The 26,821-nt window shown below is 34.6% G+C and overlaps 2 protein-coding genes across 2 annotated transcripts; both read right to left on the reverse strand.

Annotated features, from left to right (window-relative positions):
* Positions 1 to 1,954: 1,954 nt before the first annotated feature.
* On the reverse strand, positions 1,955 to 16,895 carry LOC110711521 (TBC1 domain family member 13-like). The gene is made up of 9 exons (XM_021889928.1): positions 16,364 to 16,895; positions 16,188 to 16,280; positions 15,983 to 16,087; positions 15,444 to 15,596; positions 6,765 to 6,863; positions 6,565 to 6,693; positions 4,413 to 4,592; positions 2,985 to 3,101; positions 1,955 to 2,422 (listed from the first exon to the last, which is right to left on the reverse strand). The coding sequence occupies exons 1-9, from the start codon at positions 16,880 to 16,882 to the stop codon at positions 2,258 to 2,260; spliced, it is 1,560 nt and encodes a 519-aa protein (XP_021745620.1). The 5' UTR covers positions 16,883 to 16,895; the 3' UTR covers positions 1,955 to 2,257.
* A 1,059-nt stretch (positions 16,896 to 17,954) lies between these two features.
* LOC110711503 (UBX domain-containing protein 1-like) lies at positions 17,955 to 25,280 on the reverse strand. The gene is made up of 12 exons (XM_021889908.1): positions 25,045 to 25,280; positions 24,832 to 24,955; positions 24,642 to 24,737; positions 24,482 to 24,558; positions 24,225 to 24,304; positions 22,261 to 22,321; positions 21,492 to 21,559; positions 21,299 to 21,380; positions 19,081 to 19,164; positions 18,912 to 18,989; positions 18,654 to 18,773; positions 17,955 to 18,470 (listed from the first exon to the last, which is right to left on the reverse strand). The coding sequence occupies exons 1-12, from the start codon at positions 25,210 to 25,212 to the stop codon at positions 18,294 to 18,296; spliced, it is 1,215 nt and encodes a 404-aa protein (XP_021745600.1). The 5' UTR covers positions 25,213 to 25,280; the 3' UTR covers positions 17,955 to 18,293.
* Positions 25,281 to 26,821: the final 1,541 nt, after the last annotated feature.

Here is a 26,821-nt window from a genome sequence, read left to right on the forward strand (position 1 = left end):
TGCCATGAATTAATAAAATCGGTGTAAGTTATAAACGGGTATATTGACAGTTTAAAGACAAGTTCAAGGGTCTTTCCCACACTAAAGGACTCCCAGAGTGTATTGGGGTCTATGGTAATCATCTTGGCATTTTTTTTCCCAGGTCTTAAAAATTCCATAATTGTCCAAAATTGAAGGCTATAATTCACGTGTTCGGAACAATTTTGGGGTCATATAATGTCATTTGAAATCATATATGAAAGTTATATGTTGTCATAAATGTTCGTGGTGGCCTTGAAATAATGAAATCGGCGTTTGTTAATGTGTATATTGGCGGTTTAAAGACATATTGGAAAGTTTCGCCCACACAAATGGACTCCCGGGGGTGTATTGGGGTCTATAGGATTTTTCTCGGTAATTTATTTTTCATGGTTAAAAAACCAATCCAAAATTTTTCAAACTAAAGGCTATAATTCACGCTTTTGGAGCAATTTCAAAGGTTTCAGGAGTTGGTGTAGAAAAATCTCAAGATACTAAGGGATGCGTCCTGAGGTCATATAATGTCATTTGCAGCCATATATGATCGTTATATGTTGTCATAAATGCTCGTGTTGGCCATGAATTAATAAAATCTGTGTAAATTGTAAACGAGTATATTGACAGTTTAAAGACAAGTTCGAGGGTCTTTCCCACACAAAAGGACTCCTAGAGTGTATTGGGGTCTATGGGAAGCATCTTGATAATTTTTTTTCCAGGTCTTAAAAATTCCATAATTGTCCAACACTGAAGGCTATAATTCACGTGTTCAGAAACAATTTTGGAAGATTCGGGGCCGGTGTAGAAAAATCGTTAGATAATAGGGGATGCATCTCGGGGTCATATAATGTCATTTGGAATAATATATGATCATTATATGTTGTAATAAATGTCCGTGTTGGCCTTGAATTATTGAAATCGGCGTAAGTTATTAATGGGTGTATTGGCGGTTTAAAGATAAATTTGATGGTTTCACCCAGGCAAATGGAATTCCGGGGGTGTATTGGGATGTATGGGATCTATGGGATGCGTCTCGACAATTTTATTGTCCAGGTCCAAAAAAGCCCACAGTTGTCCAAAACTGATGGCTATAATTCTCGTTTTCGGAACAATTTTGGAGGTTTCGGGACTCGGTGTAGAAAAATCGTAAGATACTAAGGGATGCATCCCGGGTCATATAATGTCATTTGAAATCATATATATGATCATTATATGTTTTCATAAATGGTCGTGTTAGCCTTGAATTAATGAAATCAGCGTAAGTTGTTAATAGGTATATTAACGGTTTAAAGACAAATTGGTAGGTTTCACCCACACAAATGGAGTCCCGCGGGTGTATTGGGGTCTATAGGATGCGTCTTGAGAATTAGTTTTCCAGGTCCAAAAACAAGTCCAAAATTGTCCAAACTGAAGGCTATAATTCACGCTTTTGGAGCAATTTCGGGGGTTTCGAGACCCAATGTCAAAAAATCTCGAGATATTAAGGGATGCATCCCGGGTCATATAATGTTGTTTGAAACCATATACTATTTAGGTTATTCGTTGAAGAGTGAACTTTTATGGAAATGCTCTTTGCACTTTTGCAACACTATCAGCAAATTTAACTGTCGCTACTTTCACATCACCAATCATTGTGTTATTTGTGTAGGTTATTCGTTAATCCTTTCATCCATTAGCCTAGCTAATAACGCTTTACCAAAATAGATTAATTGTGAATATAGTACTTATTGGTTAATATGAGATAATAATGTTTAAGAAATACAATAAGTAGTTTGCACAATATTTCCTAACAAAGCTACTCAACCTTCATTAGTACATTTTTTTTTTAGAGGAAACCTTCATTAGTACATGGTTCAAAGGTAGCAAGAACTGTAAAGTTTGAATATTTGTCTGTTGTCTGCTTTTGTCTCTTGAATTAATTTCAAACAGGAATAACAAATAAAGATAAGAGAGTAATAGAAATTAGTTAAAGTTGAAAGAACGTAGTATGAAACACCTCAATTTGACAGACATTGTCAACATCACCACAATTAAGGTAACAAACCACATACAGCAGGATTGTGTTCTTTGGTTTGGTGGGGAACGGGGGTAGGGGATACAGTGAAATTGTCATTGTAAACAAACATGGCAGTGTTCAACCAATGCTTTTAATAGACATTTACATATAACAAACGATAACTAAACAAACAAAAAAGTACTCTACAAAAGAATCATAGGGAACTAAAGTGTCATACAAAAGAACCTAGCTAGTTGGATGGGCCCGTAACTTGTTTGCAACATATAGTAGATGACTAATATTTGTTGACGGGTAGTTTTGCAAAAGCTTGAGATTGGAAGTAAAATCACCAGCAAGCAACCGTCTCCGGATTAGAATAAGCATAGCACAACAGATTCTTAACAATGTTTCCTGCCACAACATAAGCAACAATCAGTTGTGAAGCGAAGCAGCCAATATTAGCATGAATAAAATGTGCAAATTTCCTTAATGTTCTATGACTATTACATACAATAATCTTCTCAGGGAATATATCCTCAATGCCGCGTTTTTAATATTAAACATTACAGACATATAATCTAATTTTTACACTTACAATTATTGCCATAAATTCCACAAGTATATTGCCAGTATAAGGGATTAAAAAAAATACTGCAGTAGAGGCATAGTAGAGCAGTAACTACGAAGTATTAGCCTTTACAGTCAAACCACATAACTTCCAAGCTCTAGTACAATTCCAACAAAATTTTGGCTCCTAACACTTTGGCTAACTGATGGGCTTCTTCACCCAAAAGTTAATGCAGTTTATAATAATTCTGCTGCAGTACATGATAGTTGATATGTATATAAAATTAAGAGCATAATACGTGCTGCCTATATTATATTGTCAACAAGTAACATAGCCCAATCCCCATACTTAGCTCCAGAACCAAAAAAATTAAAAATAAATAAATAAATAAAAACTTACACACACCTGTGGCCCCTCAGGATCACTTAATAGAATGTCCCAAATATGAAGGCTGTCTGTGAAGCTGAATTCTTGAGTCAAAAGAAGAGTTATCCATCTGAATGCATAAAATTGGGGATTAACCTGTCACCAAAGAGCAGGAAGTTAAGCATTCAGTAACAAGGCCTTGGGTGTACAACAAACATTTATGTCAACTTCACATCATTGGCTTTCCTATCAAATCTGGTGTGTGCTCTGTGTAGTTCATCAGCTGAAACAGCAAGGGCTACCTCTTAAGAGGCACAAGGTTGATATTATTCTATAATGTCATTTGAGCATAACACAAACATACAAGATTGCAGGAAACAAGTATAAATGTTTACAAGTGTGCATTATTAAGAGGCCATCATATAAATTTGAGTCACCAATATGACCCTAATCAGCTGTTTTATTAGGTACGTGGAAATGATTAGGTGGCCATGGAAGTGATACGCAAAAAATTTGAATGAGGGACAGTGAATAAAGTGCAATGAAAACCAGAATCCATTGATTTGGTAAGTGGTTATACAAAACCTGGATTGCTTTTTATGTCTTTGGCCAGCTTTTTTGTTTGTCGAACTCTTTCCTTAAAATTTTGAAGACAAGCTTTAAACAAGCATACAACAGTTATTTTTTTTTAAAAAAAAAAAATGTATTTGCCAACTTTTATTTATTTATGTAATACTGGCAATAGGTACGGTCGAGGTTTCAGTTAGTTTTCCAGACATTCCTACTTTACAATGAAATAATGAATAAATCTTTCATTTTTATAAAAATGTATTTGCCAATCTTGGGATGAGAGGATATTGTCAGTCACTTTTTCCTTTAATAGTTTATCAGTCACTTGTTATGTGGCATTTAAGTAGTGGCCAGCAATAGAGTATACATATAGTCATTCACCAGGTACAAAATCTTGGGAATGAGAGACTTTTTTTTCCACTCAAACCTCACATCTAACTCCAATTTGCTCCCAGAATACGCATACAGCAGTGAGTGAGAAAGAAACCTTCAATCCCATTCTCATTCTTACTGCAGATGTGCCACTACTGTCATTCTACATATCTAGCTTCTTTGTGCAGTCTTTGCTAACAATAACTGTAATTAAAATCAACTGCAACACCACCACCACCCAACATTAAAAGTTCACTATGGATCCCACCTCAGACAAGTACATATATGATGCATCATGATAATCCCAAAATTTATTTACTCGATACATTTTTTTACATCCACAACCTAGGTATTTATTTGTATATGATTCACTAATAAAGAAGACTAATAAAGAACTGATATAGGCTTATACCAGAAGATAATAACTGACAAAATAGATACAACTGAAGGTGGCCAGATAGCACTGAGAATTAAGAGCTATAGGAAGATTGGAGCAGAAAATACAGCACAAACAATACACATTACCTTACAAGTGACCTCCAAGTGACGCCAAAGTTCTTCATCATGTTCTTTTAAAAGCATTGACAATTTTGTGATCGTAGAACGGATTCCGACAACACTATTATCAAGTTGCTGACAGAAATTATCCCTGAATCCACTAAGCAACTCAACAAAACAAAAGAATGTATCTGCTTCAGCAGCAGCCTGCAGAAGAGAAATTATTCACATGATTGGAAACACAATAACTTATGGGGAACATCTATAAAAATTTTGCAGACAAAAAATCAAACGACTATTAAAAGTTTTACCATATTATCAGAAGTAAACAATGCAACATTTTTACAGGGAAATCAAGTATACTATCTCAAATTCTCAATTTTGTCAGTATCCTCAATGGTGGATCTAAGAAATCTTTTGAGCATGCTTCACCAAATAAGTTTTTTCTAAAAGATCTGAAAATGACAGTGAAATGGGTTGCTCTACATGTTAATATACATTAGTATTTATATGACTTTCCCTGATTATATGGCCTCCCCAAGATTTGAACTAGTGACCGCTAATTTCCTATGACATACTAATACCACTAGGTTACTTGCAATTAATGATGCATGAAGTGAATTACAGTATCCATGTCTTAGCCTCCAACACTTCGATACATCACATTCAATACCCAAAACTTCAATCAACTACCACCCCTGATTACCAACCCTGGTTACCAAAATATTCTTACCACCCCTGATTGAACTTGACTGGACCAATCTTGAATTTTATAATAATATTTCATCAAGTCTGCTATGTTGTAACACAGGTAAGACACTGAAGCAGAAATACTTCATGAAAATCAGTAAAAGTATGCTCTCTTTTTAAAAATTATGGGCAAAGGATAAAAAAGGAAGAAAAAGAAATAATCTAGAGAAAGTCATTCTTAAGGCAAGGAGAGGCAAGAGGAGCAAAGAGATTTAAGATGGTACAGTTAAGAAATTCTCCGTCGTAATGCCACATTTAATTCAAATTATTAGGGTGAGTTAGGACATGTGGAAATTTAATGTTGCAATGACATGAGAAAGTGCCAAGTAATTATATACTTGATATTACTCAATTAATTCTCAAGAAAATTTTGCAAAATAAGATAGCATAAAAGTGGCACAGTCCAACTTATTAAGAATGCACAATATCTTCTACTTTGAGGGTGCAGTCCAACTACCAACAAAAGTAGGGATATCAAGAAACAACAGTGCTACACACTGAAAAAGGAAAGTGAAGAAAGATAATTAATAGAGAGAAAAATCTAGAGCAGAGATCTTTAGAACTGAATAATCCATAGAGCAAAGGAAAAAAAGGTACCTAGAAGAAGAAGATGATGTAATTGAAGCAGGAAATCAGCAGTGCAAAGGAGAGATCAAATCAGGGAGAAGAAGAAAGATTCCAAGACAAAGAGAGTCAATATATTGGCTAGTCACCGCTATTTATTTATGGTTTGTATAGCCTTTTGCCCTAAAGATGTCACATAGACTGACTAATGAGATCATTTTAAATTTCCCAATATTTATACAAGTTTCCAAAGTACAAGCATCAAAGAATGTAGGTAACCAAGAAAATGGCACTATTGAAAGATTCCAAGATTAAGAGATCCAATCTATTGGCTAGTCACTGCAATGACTGATGAGATTATTTTAAATTTCCCAATAATTATAGAAGTTCCCAAAGTACAAGCATAAAAGAATGTAGGTAACCAAGAAAATGGCACTATTCATCACATGCCTTGATGGAGACACCGCAACGTATGTGAAGCAAAGAGGCCTTTTCCTAGTAGCTAAGTGTGCCTCAAAAACAATTTTACTTATAGAAACTAGGATGACAGGAAGTCAGGAAGAAACATTCCAAGCGTAGAGCAATCATATAACTAAAGATAGTGAGAATATCACCACTTTACCAGGTTTCCTTTTACTTGGACTATATCAGGCTTAAGGATAAAAGATCAACATGTGAGTGACATAACTAACATGCAGGACTTATTGGTCTATAATAAAATGCAGTAAAAGTTTAAATTAAAGGTAGATGAGATCTCTATGTTCAGGCATCCTAGGTCTCATCTCTCACAGACAAAAAAAAAAAAAAAATCATATATAGCATATACACAGTGATACATATTTGTCCACACATTTTATTAACTTACAGAGTTTTCCTCATCTGGATCATTCCTAAAAACATAGAAGAGAGGTGCCAATAACTCATTCATTCCTTGTACGTATCTTATGCCGGGGTTTAGCTTAGCGAACACAATCAAAATGTTCCTCAGAGCCTCCTACAGTAGTAAGAATGTCATTGATAGCAAAACTACCACAAATAGAAGACAAAGATAGCAAAACTACTAACCTGATTTAATTTTGCAGAAATCGTATCCCCGGAGAAAAATTGCATATCTGGGTGAGTTCTTTTCACATCCCGATCAATCTGCTCGATGATCTCTGTGTCCTAAGCACGCATTACAGCATTCAGAAATCTTATATTGTTAAAGACTTATCAAAAAGAAAATTGATTTAAGAAAAAAGAACTGAGAAACTCCATCCCCCCCCCCCCCTCCCCCAAAACCCTTCCTACAAAATGATACTTATGAAAGAAAGATCTGCATAAGAAAGAAGAAGCACTGTCAAAGTCTCAATTCATCTCTCCGCTCAGAACATCAGATTCTCCTTTTTAATTTTAACAACAGTCAGACATAATAGAGTAACACCAGCCTCTTTCCAAAGTCTCAGACTTGTGTTCCAGGTAAACATTTACATAACAAAACATCTAATATTGTTTCATTAATCATGACAGCAACCAATATACTTAGCAAACCTAACATTAAGATACCAAAGATAAAAGAACATTTACTGAAATATATGCAAGCACGTCAACTATCTAGGTCCACAACAAGAGCATAGTCTTTCAAAAATAAAAGAACAAAACTATAAGGGCAACATATGAATAAAATTAAACAACACATAAATTAATTTACTTTTCCAACAAACCATAGGGAAACCCCCCCCCAAAAAAAATGGCCTCCTAGGTTCTCGTGGGTTTCATGAGCAAAGATTGTCAAAATCTAAAATCTATAATCCACGTTTCGAACCGAATTTTTATGAACATGTACGGTGTCCCCTGAAGGTCTTAAAAGTTGGTTTGAAGCTATAGCAGGCCTATCAATAGGTGTATAAAGTCTCGAAAATGAGTTTTGCTATAGCACGTCAATTTCAAAAGCAAGTTTATAGTGGTAGTCAAAAGCTGCAATAGTTGGTTGCAAACACCAACTTGAAATCCCTGACGTAGTGACCATGGGAAGCACCTTGTCCCTTTTTCTATCTGCTTACATAACTCCAAAAATGTCCCAAATTTTACACTTCATTTCTATCTGCTCACATAACTCCAAAAATGTCCAAATGTTACACTCAGACCATAGTATAAAAATGCAGTTTCGGTCACGATCGTGGAAACGGTTGCGGTATCACGGTAACGGTATTGATGTATTGATCACGGACCGGGTCGCGGTTGTAGCGGTAGAATTTCATCAAAAATTTATTTATCTAAATATTATAATTTACAAATTTTAATTAATTTTTATATGGGTTTTAAATTGAATTAGTATACTTTTATGACCTTTAAACCAAAAAACCATATGTCCGTAGTACTCCAAAGTATGTTTTATCTTTTATTTACCCATTGACAACAATTTAAAAACAAATAACAAACATAAAAGGCCAACTGTCGTAGCAAGTGACTATTGGCCCTATTGTCCCACCAACTTACTACAATCAATCAATCAATCAATCAAAGCCTTAATCCCACAAAAGAGGGTTGGCTACATGAACCAAAAGTGATTATTCCGTGTAGACATCGACAAACTTCTTCCTCCTCCATCCCTTACAATCCAATGCCTCATCCTCATGCAAATCAATATACTTCATATCCTTCCTAACAAGTCAATTTCGGTCTCCCTCTCCCTCGTTTAAACCCTTCATGATCCTACTCTTCGTACCGGTGCACCAACTAATTACTACACAATAAAATAAATAAATAAAGCCTACCAAACCCATTACTTCAATGTGACTGTCTCTTTACAACTGTCCCACTATTTACTTTCTCTTTGTTCCTTTGGTTCTAATTTAAGAAACTCATCGGTTTCAATGGAGTTTCTCAATTTCTTTTCTTTTTTCCTTTTCTTTTTGTCAATAAAATGAGTAATTCTAAAGTCAACAACGTCTATGCAGGCAAGATTCATTTCATATTGGGTGTATTGGCCAAAATCTCGGTCTTTTGAAAAATGGCGTGCTAAAACGGGAAATATCGGATCGGTAAGTTTGAAATCCGTTACAAACTAGCCGGTTCACGACGTGACGGCCGCATTTTTATATCATGCTTCAGACCAGTTTCTAATTTTTTTTTTAGTTAAAAGTATAAAGGAAGAGTCGGGTGTCTTGTGAGAACATAAAAGTTTATTTGGAACCATAACATGCATATCAATATATCTATAAAGTTTCAAGAATGAATTATTTGGTTTTTTACTACTATTTCGAAAACATGATAATAGTAGAGCTAGTAAGAAAAGGTTCCAATCGCCAAATTGGAATACAAGGCCTTGTGAGTACACGCTTTCTGACCAAATTCAGGGGAAAAAAAACCAAAATTATAGTAAAAGTGTAAGGAGTCCCCTACGATGATAAAAATTGGTTTGGAGCCAACGAAATCCTACCAATAGGTATATAGTCTCAAAATTGAGTTTTGTTCACTTATGACTTTCAAAAACACGTAAATAGTAGTCAAGAGTAGCATGAGATGACATCGATAACCAACTTTGAATACTTGGGTATCCTAAGGTCCACGAGAATCACCTCGACCACTTTCCTTTCCCAACTTTCCAAGCTCGGAAAAGACAAAAAATGTACAAATTTAAACCATACCAGGCTACCAATAGGCCTAAAAAGTATGTAAAATAAGTTTTGTTCAATGATTTGAGTATTTTTAAAGCATGTTTATAGCGAAAATAAAGAGCCACAAGAAATAGTTCCAATCACTACAATGAATCAGACATTTTTCTTTCCTAGTACATAAAATTCAAAATTGTCCAAATTTGAAGGATTAATCCACGCTTTGGAACCAATTTTAGAAATTTTTACCAAAATTGAAGTGAATGAGGAATTTGAACGCAAGGGATGGAGGAGTACGGAATAATCACTTTTGATTCATGTAGCCGACTCCACTTATGGGATTATGGCTTTGATAGATTGATTGAAGTGGATGTTTGCCCCAAAGGTCATCTAAGGTTTGTTTAAAGCATAAAAAGCCTATGAATAGGTTTATAACGTCTTAAAGAATAAATTTTGTTCAGTTATATGACGATTTCGAAAAAAGTTAATAGTGGTAGTTAAGAATTGCAAGAGATGGTTACCTTCACGAGGTCCCATCAAATATAGTTGGTTAAAAACCATGGCATATTTACCAATAAAGCTATGAAGTCTCTAGATGAGTTTTGTTCTATTATAGGACTATTTTGATCAATCAATCAAATTTTTAATCCCATAAGTGGGGTATATGACTATTTTGAAAACACGTTAAAAGTGGTAGTTCATAGCTACAAAGACAATTAAAATCACCATCTTGGAATCCCGTGGTCTTGTGGAAAGAAGCACTGCAACCTCAATCAGGCCCGAAAAAGTCAAGAATTGTCCAAATATGAAACCTATAATAAACGTTATCGAACCATTTTTGGAAAACTTTTCCAAAATTGAATTTGGTGGGTGGGGTGCCTCAAGGTCATATAAAATGGTTTTAAACCATAACTAGCCTAAGGAATCTATAAAATCTATCGAATGAGTTGTGTACAATTATATAGAGATTTCAAAAACATGATTATAAAGGGGAAAAAATAACAAGAAATGATTCCAATTGACAAACAAGTCCATAGGAAGCAACTTAGCCTCTTTACTTTCCCGGTGAGTAAAAGTCTAAAATTGTCCAACTCCGAAGATATACACGCTTTCAAACCAATTTTGGGACTTTTTCTTAAATTAAAGTAGATATTTGTTGTCTCTCCCAAAGCTATAAAAGTTGATAATGAGCCATAACTAGCTTGCCATAGTTCCAATCAAAAACATGTTTGTAGCAAAAATAAAGAAACGAGAAATGGTTCCAATCACCGTTTAGAATATCATTTAAGGTGAATGGGAAGTACCTCAACAACTAGAAGGCTATAAATTACACTTCGGACCAATTTTGAAAAAAAAATTAAACTTGAAGTGGATGTTTAGGTGGTAAGGTCATCAAAGGTTGATTAAGAAGTATAAATGGCCTACCAATAGGACTGTAACGTCTCGAGATTTTGTTCAACTATAAGACGTTTTCTAACCAAATTGGGGATTTTTTGTTTAAATCAAAGTCAATGTGTTGCTTGTCCCCTTAGATCATAAAAATTAGTTTGTGACCATGAAAGGCCTACCAATAGGTTTAAAAAGTTTAGAGAATGACGTTTATTTGATTATATGACCATTTTAGAAACATGTATCCAATCCTAATCAACAAGATCTTTGGGATCCAAGGGAAGCAGTTTGGCTTCTTCACTTTTGAGGTCTTAAAGACTACAATAATGTTTTGAACCAATTTCGGGAAATGTTTCCAAAATTGAAGTTGATGTGTAGGATCTCCCGAAGACATAAAAGTCTATTATAAATCATAACTATCTTACTAATAGTTTTATAAAGTTTCAAGAAAGTTTTATTCAATTATATTTTCATTGGGTCCATAGGAACACTTGGCCACTATCCTTACTAAATTCGAAAAAGTTGAAAATTGTCAAAATTCGAAGACTATATCCATGCTCTTGGACCAATTTCAGGATATTTTCTCAATATTAAAGTGAATGTTTGAGGTGTCCCCTAAGGCCATCAAAGTTGGTTTAAGAACATAAAAGGGCTACCAATAGGTCATTAAGGACTATAACTTCGATTAAAAAAAAAAAAATTATTCAATTATATGACATTTTAGAAAAACAAGTTTTATGTTTATAGTGGTATTTAGATGCAAGAGATATTTCCAATCACCAACTTAAAATCCTAGGTCTCATAGGGTCTAGGAGAAAAACCGCAACCACTTTCCTATCTAAGCCCACAAAGGTCAAAATTGTCCAAATATAAAGCTTTTCATCTAATTGCAGGAAATTAATTCTAAATTGAGGTTAGAAGGTCATAAAAGTTGTTTTTGAACCAAAATTAGCAAATAAATAGGTCTATAGAATAACTTTTGTTCAATTAAAAAATATTTCAAAAACATGTTTATAGGGATAATAAAATACGGTTCAGGGATTTTGACACTTTCGACCTAATTTCAGGGATTTTGTGGGGTGTCACCCAAAATCATAAAAGTTTATTTTGAACCATAACTAACCTATTAAGAGGTCTATAAGGTATATAGAATGAGTTTTATTCAATATGAATATTTCAAAACCATGTTTATAGTAGTGATAAGGAATAGCACGAACTAGTTTCAATCACCAAAATGGAATTCTAGTGCCTCATGAGGTACACAAGAAGCAGAGAAGCTTCTTTACTTTCTAAGTCCAGTAAAGTAAAAAATTGTCCAAAATTATTCACGGTTTTGGACCAATATCAGGGAATTTTTCCAAAATTGAAGTTGTTGTGTGAGGTGTCTCTTTGAAGTTCTAAAAAATAATTTTGAACCATAACTAGCCTACTAATATGTCTATAAAGTCTCTAGAATGAGATTTATTAAATCATATAACTTTCAAGACATAATTATACCGTTTGAATATAGAGAAATGGTTGCAAACTTGCAATCATCAACATGGAATACCAAGGCTTCGTGTCACAATCCGAGTGTTTTTAACATTGGGTCGTGCGGCGCGTTCTTATCTTTTGGCAACAAGGACGCAAGCCTAGAGCGAAAAGGGTACGTGAACACACAGCGACACGGACTAAGGGTATCTCAAGGAAGCACACGTCTACAACGAGTGCGGAGTCGGGGCTTGTGACGGCCGACATTTCGAAGCGGGCACAAGCGGGACAGACGACAACAAGGGTGTCGTTTGGAGTTCTCTTGGTTTGGAGGGGATGCTTTAAAACAAGGCAAGCACAATATCTATAAAGGCTTAAATCAACACACAAGTCTTAAAGCAATGCAACCCGGTAGGGAGCTTTGATTCATTCAACCAATCGCTCCCATCGCTCCCTATAGAGCTTTAAATAGGATTTACAATGGAAATCTAGTGAACACTAGATTGACAGTAACACAATAATTCTACTTAAAGCCTAGAAAAACTTAAAGAAGAGCCTAGAAAGCTAAACATAAGCAAAATACAAGTAAAAAGAAAGAAGAATACATAAGAAAGGAGGTGGATTATAACACTTCGTTAGGTACATGTGAAGCACTTAAATTCTTTACTTTTCGAGATTGAAAAAGAGGAAAATTGTCCAAAATAAATCTGAAGGCTATTCATGCTCTTAGACCAATTTCGAGAATTTTTTCCAAACTTTGTTTGAGGTATGCCACAAGGTCATCAAGATTAGTTTGGAAGCATAAAAGGTCTAACCAATAGAACTATATCAAGGATAAATATTGATTAGTTATAGAACAATTCCACAAACATGTTTATAATGGTAGTTAGGAGTTGCAAGAGATGGTTCTGGTTCCAATCCTGGTATTATGGGCGGGCACTTTCATATCCAAGCTCACAAAGGTCGAAAATTGTCCAAATATAAAGCTTATTTAATGAACATTTTCTAACCAATTTTGAGAATTCCAAAATAGAGGCTGATGGAGGGTCTCTTTAGTGTCATAAAGTTGGTTGTGAATCATAACTAACCTACCAATAGGTAAAAAAATGTCTCCAAAATGAGTTGTTCAATTATATATTACAAAATGCTATATAGCGATAATAAAGAGAAGTAAGAAAGGGTTGCAATCACCAAGGTCCATGGGAAGTAGCTTAATCTTTTTACTTTTTGGGTCCTAAAAACTCTTAAATTTTCCAAATCCAAATGTTAAAATACATGCTTTCTAACTATTTTCGGGATATATTTCCTAAAATGGATGTTTAGTGGCCCTCTAGGTCATCAAGGTTGGTTTGGAAGCATAAAAGACATACCAAATACCAATGGGTCTATAACGTCTCAAAGTTACATTTTGATTAATTATATAACAATTTCAAACACATGCTTATGGTGATAGTTAAAGCTATAAGAGACAATTCGAACTTGGAATCTTAAGGCCTCGAAGGATCCACGAAAATCACCTTAACCACTTTCCTTTCTAAACCCACAAACCTCGAAAGATGTTTAAGTCTGAAAGCTATAATTCACACTTTCCTACAATAGTAGGAAAAATATTCCAAAATTAAAGTTGACGTGTGGGGTGTTTTCCAAGAGCACATAATTTGGTTTGGAACCATTGCAGACAAACCATTAGGTCTATAAAGTCCCAAGAATTAATTTTGTCTAATTATATGACTTTCATTAACAGATTAATAGTGGTCGTTAAGAGCTACAAAGATGATTGGGGTCGACAAGAAGCACCTTGGCCCAATCCTTCAGTAAATTTGTACAATTATGAAAGCTATAATCCATGCTTTCTAACCAATTTAGGAATTTTTTTTCCAAAATTGAACCAATACCATAATACAATAAAAAGCCTACCACTAGGTTTATAAAGTCTATAGAATGAGTTTTGTTCAATTGTATGACTATTCTAAACACTTGTTTACTAGCGGTAATAAAGAGTAGCAAGAAATGGTTTCAATCACCAACTTAGAGAATTTTTTCCAAAATTGAAGTGGATTTGTGCGGTGTCCACACGAGTTAAGTTGGTTTGAAACTATAAAAGGCCTGCCAATAGGTATATATAGTCTCAAAAGAGTTCTGTTCAATTACATAAGACATTTTTATAGCGTTAGTAAAGAACGACAAGAGATATTCTAATAACAAACTAGGAAACCCGAGGTCTCCGTCGGATCATGGGAAACACCCCTCCTTACCTTTCCAAATCTGAAAAATAAAAAATAAAAATGTCCAAATTTGAAGGCTAATCCATGATTTCAATATAATTTCAGGAATTTTTTTCAAAATTGAAATGGATTTGTGGGGTGTCCCCAAGGTCATAAAAGTCTGTTTTGAACCATAAAAGGCGTACTAATAGGGCTATATTCAATTATATGACTTTTGCAAATGCATGATTATAATGGTAGTCAAGAGAAGCAAGAGATAGTTACCATCATTAACTTGGCATCCCGTGGTCCTATTAGTGTATCGACTATTCCTAATTCATAGAGCTACCAAACCCAAACCCACCCATTCCTTCACAAACCATTAAAAATAGTTTTTTTTTACTATGATTATTTTACAATTCTCCATAATGAAGCCTCTGTTTGATTATTTTAGCATTACCTTTGAGTACAGAAGAGGATATGTCAATAAAAATGTAAAATTGTAAGAGTATGAAATTTTGTTGTAGAGGATCTTTTTCTAAGTCTCATATAGAATATTTATTCAAGAAATGTATAATTATTAGCAATAGTTTGCAATTTGGATTATAATACACCTCTTCAAGCTTAATCCTTGAGGTTACCAATGGCTATGTGATTTCCCACAATTGTGATGAACATTATGATGATTGATGATCTCAAATAGATTGAAAATTTCTGGTTCGTCTCCATTTTGTGAAACTATTCCTCAAACAAGGCAGCACATGAACATGATCCGGTTAAATAAACAAATCAGGCAAGTTAGGTCCGTGTTACCAGTTTATTAAACAAGTTGTGTTCGTGTTTAGCCTTCCTGACTCGTTTAAAAAAAATGTTGCATGGCCAAGTTGTGTGTACTTTTCCAACAAAACATAGGAAACCCCTGCCCCTCCAAGGCCCCAACACACAGACACATACAAAAAGAGAGTGAAAAGTAAATAAAAAAGTAACATGAAACAGTGTCAAAGTATAATATTTAATATTTTCAATAGAAATCAGTGATCAATTTGAAAAGAGCCAATGCGATACTTGATATTGTGGGTATTTACCTGAAAAAACTGATTCCATAAACTGGATTGTCCAAGGCTAAGAGGATGCTCATCTTGAACAATCTCTGATCTTGAGAGTACGCAGCGACTTTCACCTTTGAGTTCATCCTTATCAGCAATTGATGACTTCTCCAGCTTCCTCGAAATTTCTGACTGACTAGCCACATAGACATTCAGAAATGCCAAACTTTTTACAAAAGAAAATAAAAATAAAAATAAAGGTAGGGCAACAACATTTTGACATTGACATGGACATCATAGAGTTTAAACCAGAATTGACATGCGCAAGCAATATAAAATGGCAAGCTCCAGAATAGCATTATTAGTACATGTAGTTTGAACAAAACACATCAGGAAAGAAAACTTGATAAATTGTTTTGTGTATAAAGACTATAAACAATGGAAATTGAATGAGTAATACAAGAAACAAGTTAAGAACAGTAGTCCACGAGTTTGAAACATGAAAGAAACGCGAAGCAAAATCGAAAGTGAAAGGAAACAAAGACAAAAAAAGAAAGAAAAGAGAGAAGAGGACATACGGGAGACATCAAGAGGTCATCCTTGAAATGGTTGTATTGAGACCTCTTGTTGGCTAATTCAGAGGGCCACATTACTCGATCACTGGGCAAATACCCCAGCAGAAGCTGCCAATTGCAATTGAAATTCATATTTTTAGGGATTCCAATTCCGATTAAGTAAGTAATCAACTCAAAGTATGAAATAAATAGAAAGTGAGAAAGAAACCTTCCAGACAGTAGAGCGGATGGCAGGAGCATCAGGAAGACCCATGGATGCTAACCTCCTGATTTCTCTGATGTTGATGACCTTCTTCGACAGCTTTTACAAATTCAACAAATTAGGTTAGGTTAGGAGTTGTTGGTGATGAATTGAATAGAAAAAGAAAGAAGAGAGAGAGGAACCTCGAGTGAGAGCTGAGCATGGCGAGAGATCTCCTCGGCGGTAGGAGGAGGAGAAGGAGAAGGAGAAGCAGAGGAAGTGGAAGTGGAAGTGGAAGTGCCATTGGAATCCGGCGGCGGAGGAGGTGGCGACGGAGGTCGAACCGGCGACGGAGGACGGACGACGGGTGGAGGAGAGAGATCTTGAGTTTGAGTGATGGTGGTAGCAGACGAAGAAGGAGGAGGCGTAGACCAGAGTGAAGAGTTCAACCAATCAGGTACTTTCTTCTTCTGCTTCTTTGAGTCTTTCTCATTTTCATTCACCATCTCAGATTGTGCAGGAGAGAGAAGGTAGAAGAATATCGAAGATGATCGCAATAATGAATGTTGAAAATTGAAAAACCCCAGCAGGTCAGGGCAACGTTGGTGATTGAGGAAGAACAAAAGTAAAGGAAGGTGGTGGCCAAGTGTTGCTTTGTATTTCGAAGGAACTACACGTGTGGTGGGGAATGGGTTCTTACGCTCAACCCTCCAAGCCCGCATAGCTATACTTTACTACCATATTTATTCAAGTGAACTTATTTTTTTATAATTTAAACCTTTTTATTCGATATTACATAGTATTTTAAAAGTATAAAAAATTTATTGTAGTGTAATGTACTTCCTTAGTTTCAAAATAAATGTCTCAATTTGACTTATATAATACTCCGTATTCATATATAATCTCAATTCATACTTAACATTCACGCACTGATAAAAAGAAAGTTTAGCCCATATCAAACCTTTATTCCCTCTCATTTTGATCCTATTTTCATAACCGTCTAGCATTTTCTAGCTTAGTTTGCTTGAAATTTGCAAATTTGAGGTATGCCTCTTTTTGTAAGCATTAGTTATTTTTCCTTCTTTTGTAGGACTTGTAAATCCTGCTTTGTGTTTAATTTGATAGGTTTGTCCTTGGGGATCCTCATCCCACACACAAAACATAAAATAGCTAGTAGCGATATTAGGCCATTTGGAAGAGTTTTATAAAGATTTTGCACAGCCGTCAATTATAAGTGATCACAAAATTTTTAACTCAAACATTTGAATTAACTTGGAGATGAAAATATAGTTCAACAGTTGTACAGTGATGGGGAAATAAAAGTGATGCCCATCCAAATAAAGCAATAAAAGTGTATACTTCGTATAGGTTGGTATGTCATTTACGTTTCAAATCAGAGATCATGGATCCAAATTCTTCATGGACATCTTTTTTGTGTGTGAATGAGCCACAAGGAAATAGTAGAAATTGAATAAACACAATGTTTTCTTCTATTGACTACGATATTGACATACAATCCATTTTACAGTATTTCTTTTCCTGTTCATAGCAAAGTAGGCACGTAGCTCGTTCTACTAGAGGTTTTTTCCACTCCCAAAAATACATCAAATGTTGGATCTTGAGTTTTGGTGGACATGAATTTCAATGAGTTTATCTTACGACTCGTTATTGAGCAAGTTCAGCTCCCAGTGATGTCAGCTGAACAACGTTGTGCAAGTTGGTTCCCAACTTCCCACGCACTTTAAACAGAACATCACAAAGCATTAACCAGTATAGACACCATCAACCAATAAATTCACGAAATTCTTATGAGCTTTGGCTTCTGAATCCATAGCAATATACGAAGTAGCTCATAGTCTCATACGCATTATTCCAAACCAGCAATGAGGCATAGCTAGTTGAAAAAAGTAGTTTAACAAACAAATTACCCTAAAAGATAATTTTGCGAAAGTGAAATTAAAATGGATATATTTCAGGAACAATTGGGATCAAGTCATAAGAAATAAAAGTTTGCAAGATGGAACCCAAATCCAAGCTAACTGCAATTGCATATATTGGGATTATCCACTCAAACCAGTATACAAAGCCATATGAAGAGATAAATAAGGTTTGGCTCAAGAGATGTTTAAACCTTCAGAGAACACCAAAGTGAGGATTCTCAATGGCTGATTGCAGTTCTTTACCAGCTGAATTCAGCACAGCAGTATCAACCTTTTCCCTGGGCATAAATAAGAATTCTCCGTCTTCACTCTTCTCAAATCCACACAGCTCAAGAAATTCAATGCCTCCTTTCAATCCACCAACTCTATCCTGCAACAAAACATGGCATAAAACAGGTTGATATTAGACTATTGAGCTATGTTCTTTGCCATTCACATCCAATAGTAAAAACTCATCATAAAGCCATTATCTTCACCATTCAACAATATGAGAAATTACCAGACATTTTGTAACATGCTATTAGACCATTAGTATAGCATGTCAAACCCATACCTGAAAAGCCTGGTTAGTAAGTCTGATTTTCCTGAATTTCTCCTCATCTGGATTCTTCACCACATTGCCTGCATAGGTAAAAAGAGTTTGGAATGCTTTCTTTACCCTGGCATCCTCGTCCTGGTTCAGCAATTGACAACAAACAGCTATAAGAATTACGGCTATGTTGTGAACCACCCAACCGGTTGATATTCATAAAACATGTAAATTCAAGAATTAGAGTGCAAACAAGCAAAAAGCATTGAAGACATGATTCACCTTATGATTCTTTTTTAAAGATCGAAGGCACTCTCTCATTTGCTCTGCTTTTGTAATAGGCTTAACTGGCAAAATACTCTGCAATTCATATATAAATACATCACAATAATGGCAAATTCTAAATTTATAGATTAACTTCACAATTATGCCCATCTTAACAAATATCCACCTTTTTCTCCTCAACAACGGGTTCAGAAGGTTTTGCAGCAGCAGGATCTTCTGGAGGCAACCCAAGTTTGCGTCTTCTTTCAGCCTGTGAAACCAAGGGAAAGAAAAATGTCAGATTACCACTGGTCCTCAATATTCAACTAAATAGATCCACTAATTTTCAGGCCACAAACTTCAAGATGGCACTCAGAGAGGTAATAGAAAGTACAATTAAAATGTAATACCCTAATATTTTAGTAATCTATCTAATAATTTATAAAGAAAAGTTTGGTTTAGTTTTACTCTCTCTCAAATTTACGAGTAAGTTATTTTTTTTATGTTTTAAGCATATTAAGTTTCGGGGACGAAACTTGTTTTAAGGAGGGTAGATTGTAATACCCGTAATTTTTCTATTTTAAGTTTTGGGGACGAAACTTGTTTTAAGGAGGGTAGATTGTAATACCCGTATATTTTACAATGTGTATTATTTTGATAAAATTTATATTTTATTAAGGATTTTTAATCTCTTTTATGAGAGGTACAAATACCCCCTCACCCTAATAAGCTTCACTAAGAAGTGTTTAGCTTTATTTTTCTCATAGTGCTGTCATATGTAATAAGCCTACATGTATGATCATATTTTTGGTTTGCTCAATCGTCAATCGCAACCATCGTTTATTATACTTGAAGCTATAGCATAGTTCGTTGTTTCATGGATCTTTGACCGTGTTTCAATGTCCGAGTACCGATCATAAGGTAATCACACGAATTTATTAATTCTTGGAGTTGTATGTTATAGTTTATTGTCTCGTAATCACACTTAGTCGTTTTGGAGTTGTTTGCCTTCTCGTATTATTATACGTAATCACGCCTTAATTCTTGGAATTGTATGATGATATTGTTTGTATTGATTATACTTCGTATTGTTGTGTGGTAAATTTTATAATTTCTTATTTGTATGATCAAGATTTATATATGTGTGATTAGTGTGTTGCATTATATGATTTAATTTTCTTGTTGTATATGATTGATTGTATAAATATATATATTAGGGTTTCTAATGATGTTGCTATAGGGAGTTTGTTTTATATTATTGAGGTTTTAGGGTTATTAATGCAGAGTATTATTTATTTTTGGGTTGTGAGTTAATTACATTTGGGTATTAGTTTTATTACCCTATAAGAAATGAGATACATATGAATCGAATTGTTATGTTATTTTGGGAACATGTGCCATTGTTGAGATATTATTATTAATCCGTGAATGGTAATTTGATCAATGTATGAGATCAAAAGGTTGAGAATTATTATTTTTTTCTTGGTTTGAGGCTCGGCACTATTAACCTTAGTCCTTGGCATGTTGGTAAGGAGATAATAATCATGAGTTAAGAATGAGGTACAATCTTTATTTATATTTTTCAATGGTTCCCCTATAGTGGGATTTGACCCATATTGGTCATGGTTAGAGGTGCTTTCTGGTTATTGGTTATTGGTTATTGAGAGTATTCAAGTATTTATACTTGCTGGTTTATGTATTCGAATTACTCATTTCCAAGGCTAGGTATAAAACAAAGAGCATAGCACACTTATGGGATAGATGAATTAATTGAGTAAAAGATCGTATTATTATTCGAGGTTGTATTTGACAAAGGTTATTTCCAGAGTGCAAATGTGTAATGTAGTTTTAAACTACATTGTTTAAGTGAATTAATTATGTTAATTATTCTATTGTTCTTTGTATTTTGATCAATGGTGATTGTGTTGTTTGTTTGCTTTGCTACTTGTTTGCGACCATGTCTTTTTCTTATGGTGGCCCTGCAACGATCTATTTTGGAATTTGTCCTTAATGGTGAGCAGTGAAGATTGTACCAGGTTAATCAAGTGATCGTAGCTAAAGGAGTTCAAGTGTTTCGATTAGTATTTTATCACGAGTTTGTAAAGGTTAATTAATAGTTCGCTTAAATTATTGAGTTGTAATTATTGGGATTTTGTAAGCCTTAACACTTGACAAGTTGTTGAGTGTGGCGGTGATACCTCCGATTTAGGTGTATGCTTCCGCAATTTTATTTAAAGGTTGTTTATTTTTCTTTAATTCTTGTTTATTATTAGTTAGTAAATCGGGGGTGTTACAAAGAAAAAATGTTGCAGAGATATTTAAGCTTGAAATCTTGCAATCAAGACCTTCTAATCTAACTAAACTAATCATAAAGGTGTACAACAAGGCAGAAAAGATATTAGAACCTTGTCTTCTTCCAGCTTTTTTCGAATTTTTTCCAAGGCTTTTTTCTCTTCTTCTTTCTCTGCCTTCCTGAAGGCTATCAAACTGCCAAAGCAATACACATTAATACAAGAACCATGTCCTTTCTGCAGTGAAGAAAATTAGAAAGCATATTCAAGTGCACATTGATTATAGAGATACTAAAAGAAGCCAAACCGTTTTCTCTCATTATCTTCTTCAATACGCTTTGCCTCAAGAAGTTCCTTTCCAATTCGAATCCTCTCCTACATAAATTCCTAACAATTGTAAGAACTACAACATTGAATAAATTAACTACTCGCTTTGCTAGAGGTTTTATACTCTGTTTTTCAAGAGATGGTGAAATAACAATCTACGTTTTAGGAGTTATCAAACTTAACCATAAGATATTTTCAATTTTTTTGCATGAAAACGCTTAACATAGCATTAAAGAAACTCCAATGAAATAATGTATACAACTATACAAGAACCAAAACACATAGCATTCAATGTGCATAAGATTTTAATTGCATGGATAAATATGAATCTATCAAGCACAAGAGGGACAAAAAACAATGTGTACTCAGCTTGCAGTTCTCTTTTCTGACCATTTTTTAGCAGATTAATTTCTCCACTTGCTTTAGTAATATGGCCTAGTGCCAAGATGAAGTGGTAGTCAATTATAATAAGACATTTCAGCATTTCTTACTCCAACTTTAGGTTTTACAAAGATTGTATAAAATCTGATAGAGTAGGTAGCGTTATTAGACCAATTATAAGGTAGCTTCCCATATCTCAATAGGTGTAAGTGATAACAAAAAAATAATAACATAAGAAATAGCTTGAGTTTAGCCAACTGATAAGTATAGCAGACGTGCAAATGCTTCTTGTACATAAGCTCTGTTTAAACAAACATTGATATGCACATCAGCAATTCAACTTAACACGACACAACTAATGGTTGTACCTTTTCTTTCTCTCTTTCTGCCCTTTTTTCTTCCTCTTCCTTCTTTTTGCGTGCTCGCTCTCTAATTATTTTCAGAGAAGACATCAAAAAAATTATGAGGTACAACAATAACAAAATAGGATAATACATCAGCTTTTAACTGACTAAAGTCAATTTTGATCTTATATATATAAAAAAAATATCTGTATCAAGTACAGAAGTACAAAAAAATTAAAAAGAACACTATAGATAGCAAGGTGATGAATACTACCAGACCAAATACTACCTCGATAATTTTATTTTAAAAAAGCTGTAAACAAACATAGATCAAAATCATCATCCAGACAGTGAAACGACTGAACAGCTCTAAACCTATGTTTGGATAGCAATCTAGAAGGGAAAGGGTGGGGAGGGAAGTATAACGAAGGGGAGGGAGAGAGTGAGCTTTTATTTTCTTTCCAAATCTTTCTAATATTGGAAGGATTTGGTTTATTAAAGGAGAAGGACAATGGGTCCTTCCAATTCCCTTCCCATCCCTCCTTCCATATGTTCCAAATAAGGGATGACAATTCCCTCCCTTTCTCTTCTCTTCCTTTCCTTCCATTTCTATCTATCCAAACAAGGTGTAACAAACTAGAGGGGATTTGGGCAAATTGACTACCCTCACCTCTCAGTCCTGCCTTTGCCGCTCAGTTTCACTGGACATTACCCTTTATTGGAGACACTCACAAGTCATATGTCATGAACAACTAAAAATATCCTGCTCCTGTCTTAAACTTCTAGCACTGTGAAGTCTTTGAAATAGCCAGCTCCAAATAATTTACCCGCAAAGAAGGCCTTTATTAAAAATTTCCTTGCACATCTCTTTGTTTTCCAAATTCTTCATCTTATAAATACACAGTTTTATATGCACAATAAGGACTCTTATCCAAAGGAAAAAGCTGCAGTCTTTAGACCCAGGTGAACTAAACACAAACTTTGTACAAAAGCTTTTGGCTCACTAATTTGGTTCCATCCTTTCAATTAGAAAGTATGGAGTATAATAAAGTGGCAAGCAGACTCAGCATATAATTAAATCAACTATTCTTGTTGCAGTTATGGGGAAAAGAAAGAAGGTTAAAATGTATAGTAAATATGAATTATCTAAAAATAAATTATGAACTCGAAGTGGTAGAGACTTATCGAGGCTATTCGGACCCCAAAGGAAATGTTTAGAACCTGATACAACTGTATAGTTTATTCACATAATACTACTAGGGGTGAGCAAAACTTCCAAGTACGCGGAATTGGAACCGGAACCGGTTAGGAACTGGCGGGTCCGGAACCGGAATTGGACCCGGTGATTCCAATTCCGCCGTAATAAATTAAGGAACCGGTTCCAATTCCAATTCTCAATTTTTTGGACCCGGAACCGGTTGGGTACCCGATTACCCAACATGTGTTACACTAAATAAGTTTTTTAAAATAAAATTATGTTAAATGTATCTAGTTAATAAAATAAATAAAAATATTATTAATACCTAACATAAATAAAATAGCTTAATGTATATATAAATACAAGTGTTAGACGCTAAAAATGAAAATAGACTAAAACAAGTATTATAATATATATTATATTTTAACAATTATATACATAAGTGGGTACCTGGAACCGCAACCGGTACCCAATGGTTCCAATTCCAAGTCTTAAATTTTAGGAACCGCTAGAACTCATTCCAATTCCGGTTCTAGATTTTAGGACCCGGTCCCAACCAATTCCAGGTCCGGGTCCTGTAATTTTGACCGGGTACCCAGTTTGCTCACCCCTAAATACTACACTTCACTTCGTTTTGGTATTTCTTAAGTATGCAGGAAAAGAATAGCATTATATCTATACACATTTTATATACACATAACTTTTTATTTCTTTTAGTGGCTGAGGCAGTACAAGAAGATGCAGAATGTTTCAGAAATATAGCATAAAGGAAAAAAATATACATATATACCTTAGCTCCAGCAACTTAATCTTCTTCTCTTCTTCGGTAAGGGAAGGTTTAGGAGGATCATTTTTACTGCTGGCTGGAACCTGGAAACAAATGAAGAAACAACTTTTAGTCATAGATGATAAGTTTGAAACATGATAGCTGCTGCTGTTGACAAACAAAAAGGCATTCCATGCTCCAGCATTGGAGGATGAACAAAGCCCAAGGCCCAAAAAGACAATCAAAGTTTGAAAAAATAGTATTGATAAGAGCATGAGAACCATTGGCATCTGATCAATGTCAGCATCGTTCTCGTGTTCAACTATCCAGTTGACAGCACCCTCAAGACTGGAATTACCTGAACATAAGAGCCACATTATATGATAGTAGTTGCGAATAAAAGTGGCAAACTTGAATAAGAAAAGAAAACAATGTAAGTACCAGAGCAATGAAGTGCACGGGTAGCCCGTGCAGTTGAGAATCCCATTCCTTCAAGTTCCTGAAGCAGGGCTTCATCAACCTCAGGGACAACCATTTCTACGAAATACAAACCCAAAATTGACATGTATAATCATGGTTTTGAAAAAGAGTTGAAAAGTACATAAATTTATAGAAAAAGTGGAATACCGACCTTGAGAATCAACGTCCATAGGAGCAGTAGAAGACGGTGATTCTAGATTAATAGGTTTAACGGATTCAGAAGTCTTATCTGAAAATTCAGTGTGGCCAGTTCTTTTGGTATGCAAATCACTCTCCTGATAAATCAAATTCAACAAATCAAAAAAACCCTAATTTGACATTGAATTAGAAAAATGGAAAAAAAAAAAAAAAGAGAGGAGAATACAGTTTTGGAGCGGCAGGGTTTGCCGCAGGAAGAGCAGACGAGATTGAGAACAGGCTCAGTAGATTCGGAGAAATTGGAGTGAGAAGTGAGCTCCGCATGTTGTTGAGCTTCTTCTACGGATTTCAGAAGAGCTCCACAATCTCCGCACTGCAACGATACGCCTGACATCCTCGATTCTCGATTCTCAATTCTCAATTCTCAATCCTCAATCTCATCGATCGGATTCAATCAATATTCTCTGTCGAGATTTCTTTCTTTTATACTACTCCTACTCCTCTCTAGGGGTGAAACTAATGCGGTTTAAACCGGAATCAAACCGAATTAGAAATTTGGTGCGGTTTTTTTTCTAATATGTTCGGTTGGGTTTGAGGAATCCCAAAACTAAATTAATATGGTTTGGTTTCGGTTTTAAGATTTGAAAAACCGAAATCCAAACCGAATTATGGCCCATATCCAAATTGTAGCCTAACCCAATACAAATTTCTACCCTACATATATAAAATCAAAAAAATAATAAAACTTGTGTTTTTTTATGTCTTAGAATGTCAACCAATGTGGGCGATGTTGGAGTGAATGACCAATTAGATGGAGCAAAAAAGAAGAGGATGAAAAATTTCAGTGTGGTTCGGTTTTTTTTTAAAGTTCAGATCAAAAAGTTCAAATCAGATCAGAAAATATAAGTTCATATCAGATCAGTTTAGATCAAACCAGATCAGATCAACTTAAATCAGGTGAACTAAACAAGGCCTTACACTTCAAATCAAATTCTCAATTGCAAAATTAATCTCTTACCGTATTAGTTATTACTCATACTATGCATTTAAGGTGTGCACAGAAAATTTAGTAGCCTTAAGTGTAATCATGTTACAATTAAACTTTATATAAAACAAAGAAATTAACTAAATAGTCATTTAATAATTCTACATTCCTACTTAATTTGTAAAGGTAAGAACCATTTATATCAATACCTTGATTGTGGTGCGCACGTTAAACCTCAAACAAGTAATTATTAGAGGCTATACTAAAATGGAACAAGATCTGACATCTTGCCATGGTTAAGAACAGATGGAAAATTTTTCTTTGCGGACATAAGAGGATCACACAATATTAAGAGGGCATCAAATACATCCTCATCTTTACAATGCATAATGCTACTACTACTTTTCTTTTTATTTAGGTCATGAAAACTTGAAAATTGTTTGAAACAAAAGTTATAACACACAAAATCGAACCAAATTTAGTGGTTTGAGACTTATGTCAAAAACTCTCGAGATTATATGTGATGCATCTCGGGGTCATAAACTTTGTTTGAAATCATATATGACCACTACTCAATCATATAAAGTCTCGTGATAGACTTAAGTTAATACAAGAGATGTAAATTGTAAAGGCTAAATTAGCAATTTAAAACCAAAGTAGACTTACATATATTTACCGGAGATATCTACCAAAAGTCTTTTGAGAGCATGGATTGTGATGTTGTTTATGCATGCGATTGGTTTATGAGAAAATATGTGACCAATATTGTGTTGCAATGACATTGGTTTATTACTAGAGAAACTTCTACTATTGTGAAAAGGTGAATCTCCCTTGAACTAACTAAAACTAATCCAATTATTATTGTACCAAAATATAGGGTTATTTAAAGTTTTATAATTTGATTGTCTTTACAGTCACAAAGGAGAGTAGCTAGTAATTCATTCGTTAATGAAACAAATCCAAATACAATAAGTTCACATAAGGAAGAAAAATTTCACCGTTGAGGATTGTAGCCGGT

This window comes from Chenopodium quinoa, unplaced genomic scaffold, assembly GCF_001683475.1.
Source record: "Chenopodium quinoa cultivar QQ74 unplaced genomic scaffold, ASM168347v1, whole genome shotgun sequence".
NCBI classification, from domain to species: Eukaryota; Viridiplantae; Streptophyta; class Magnoliopsida; order Caryophyllales; family Amaranthaceae; genus Chenopodium; species Chenopodium quinoa.

Excerpts from the sequence above, each read along its gene's own strand:
- LOC110711503 (XM_021889908.1), bottom strand. The coding sequence starts at position 25,212 with ATGTCAGGCGTATCGTTGCAGTGCGGAGATTGTGGAGCTCTTCTGAAA. Across the intron at positions 22,322-24,224 it reads ATTAAGTTGCTGGAGCTAAG|AGAGCGAGCACGCAAAAAGA; the intron begins GTATATATGTAT and ends GAAAATAATTAG. Across the intron at positions 21,560-22,260 it reads CAGAAAGAGAGAAAGAAAAG|GAGAGGATTCGAATTGGAAA; the intron begins GTACAACCATTA and ends GAATTTATGTAG.
- LOC110711521 (XM_021889928.1), bottom strand. The coding sequence starts at position 16,882 with ATGCGGGCTTGGAGGGTTGAGCGTAAGAACCCATTCCCCACCACACGT. Across the intron at positions 16,281-16,363 it reads ATGCTCAGCTCTCACTCGAG|CTGTCGAAGAAGGTCATCAA; the intron begins GTTCCTCTCTCT and ends AATTTGTAAAAG. Across the intron at positions 15,597-15,982 it reads ATGACCTCTTGATGTCTCCC|TCAGAAATTTCGAGGAAGCT; the intron begins GTATGTCCTCTT and ends GTGGCTAGTCAG.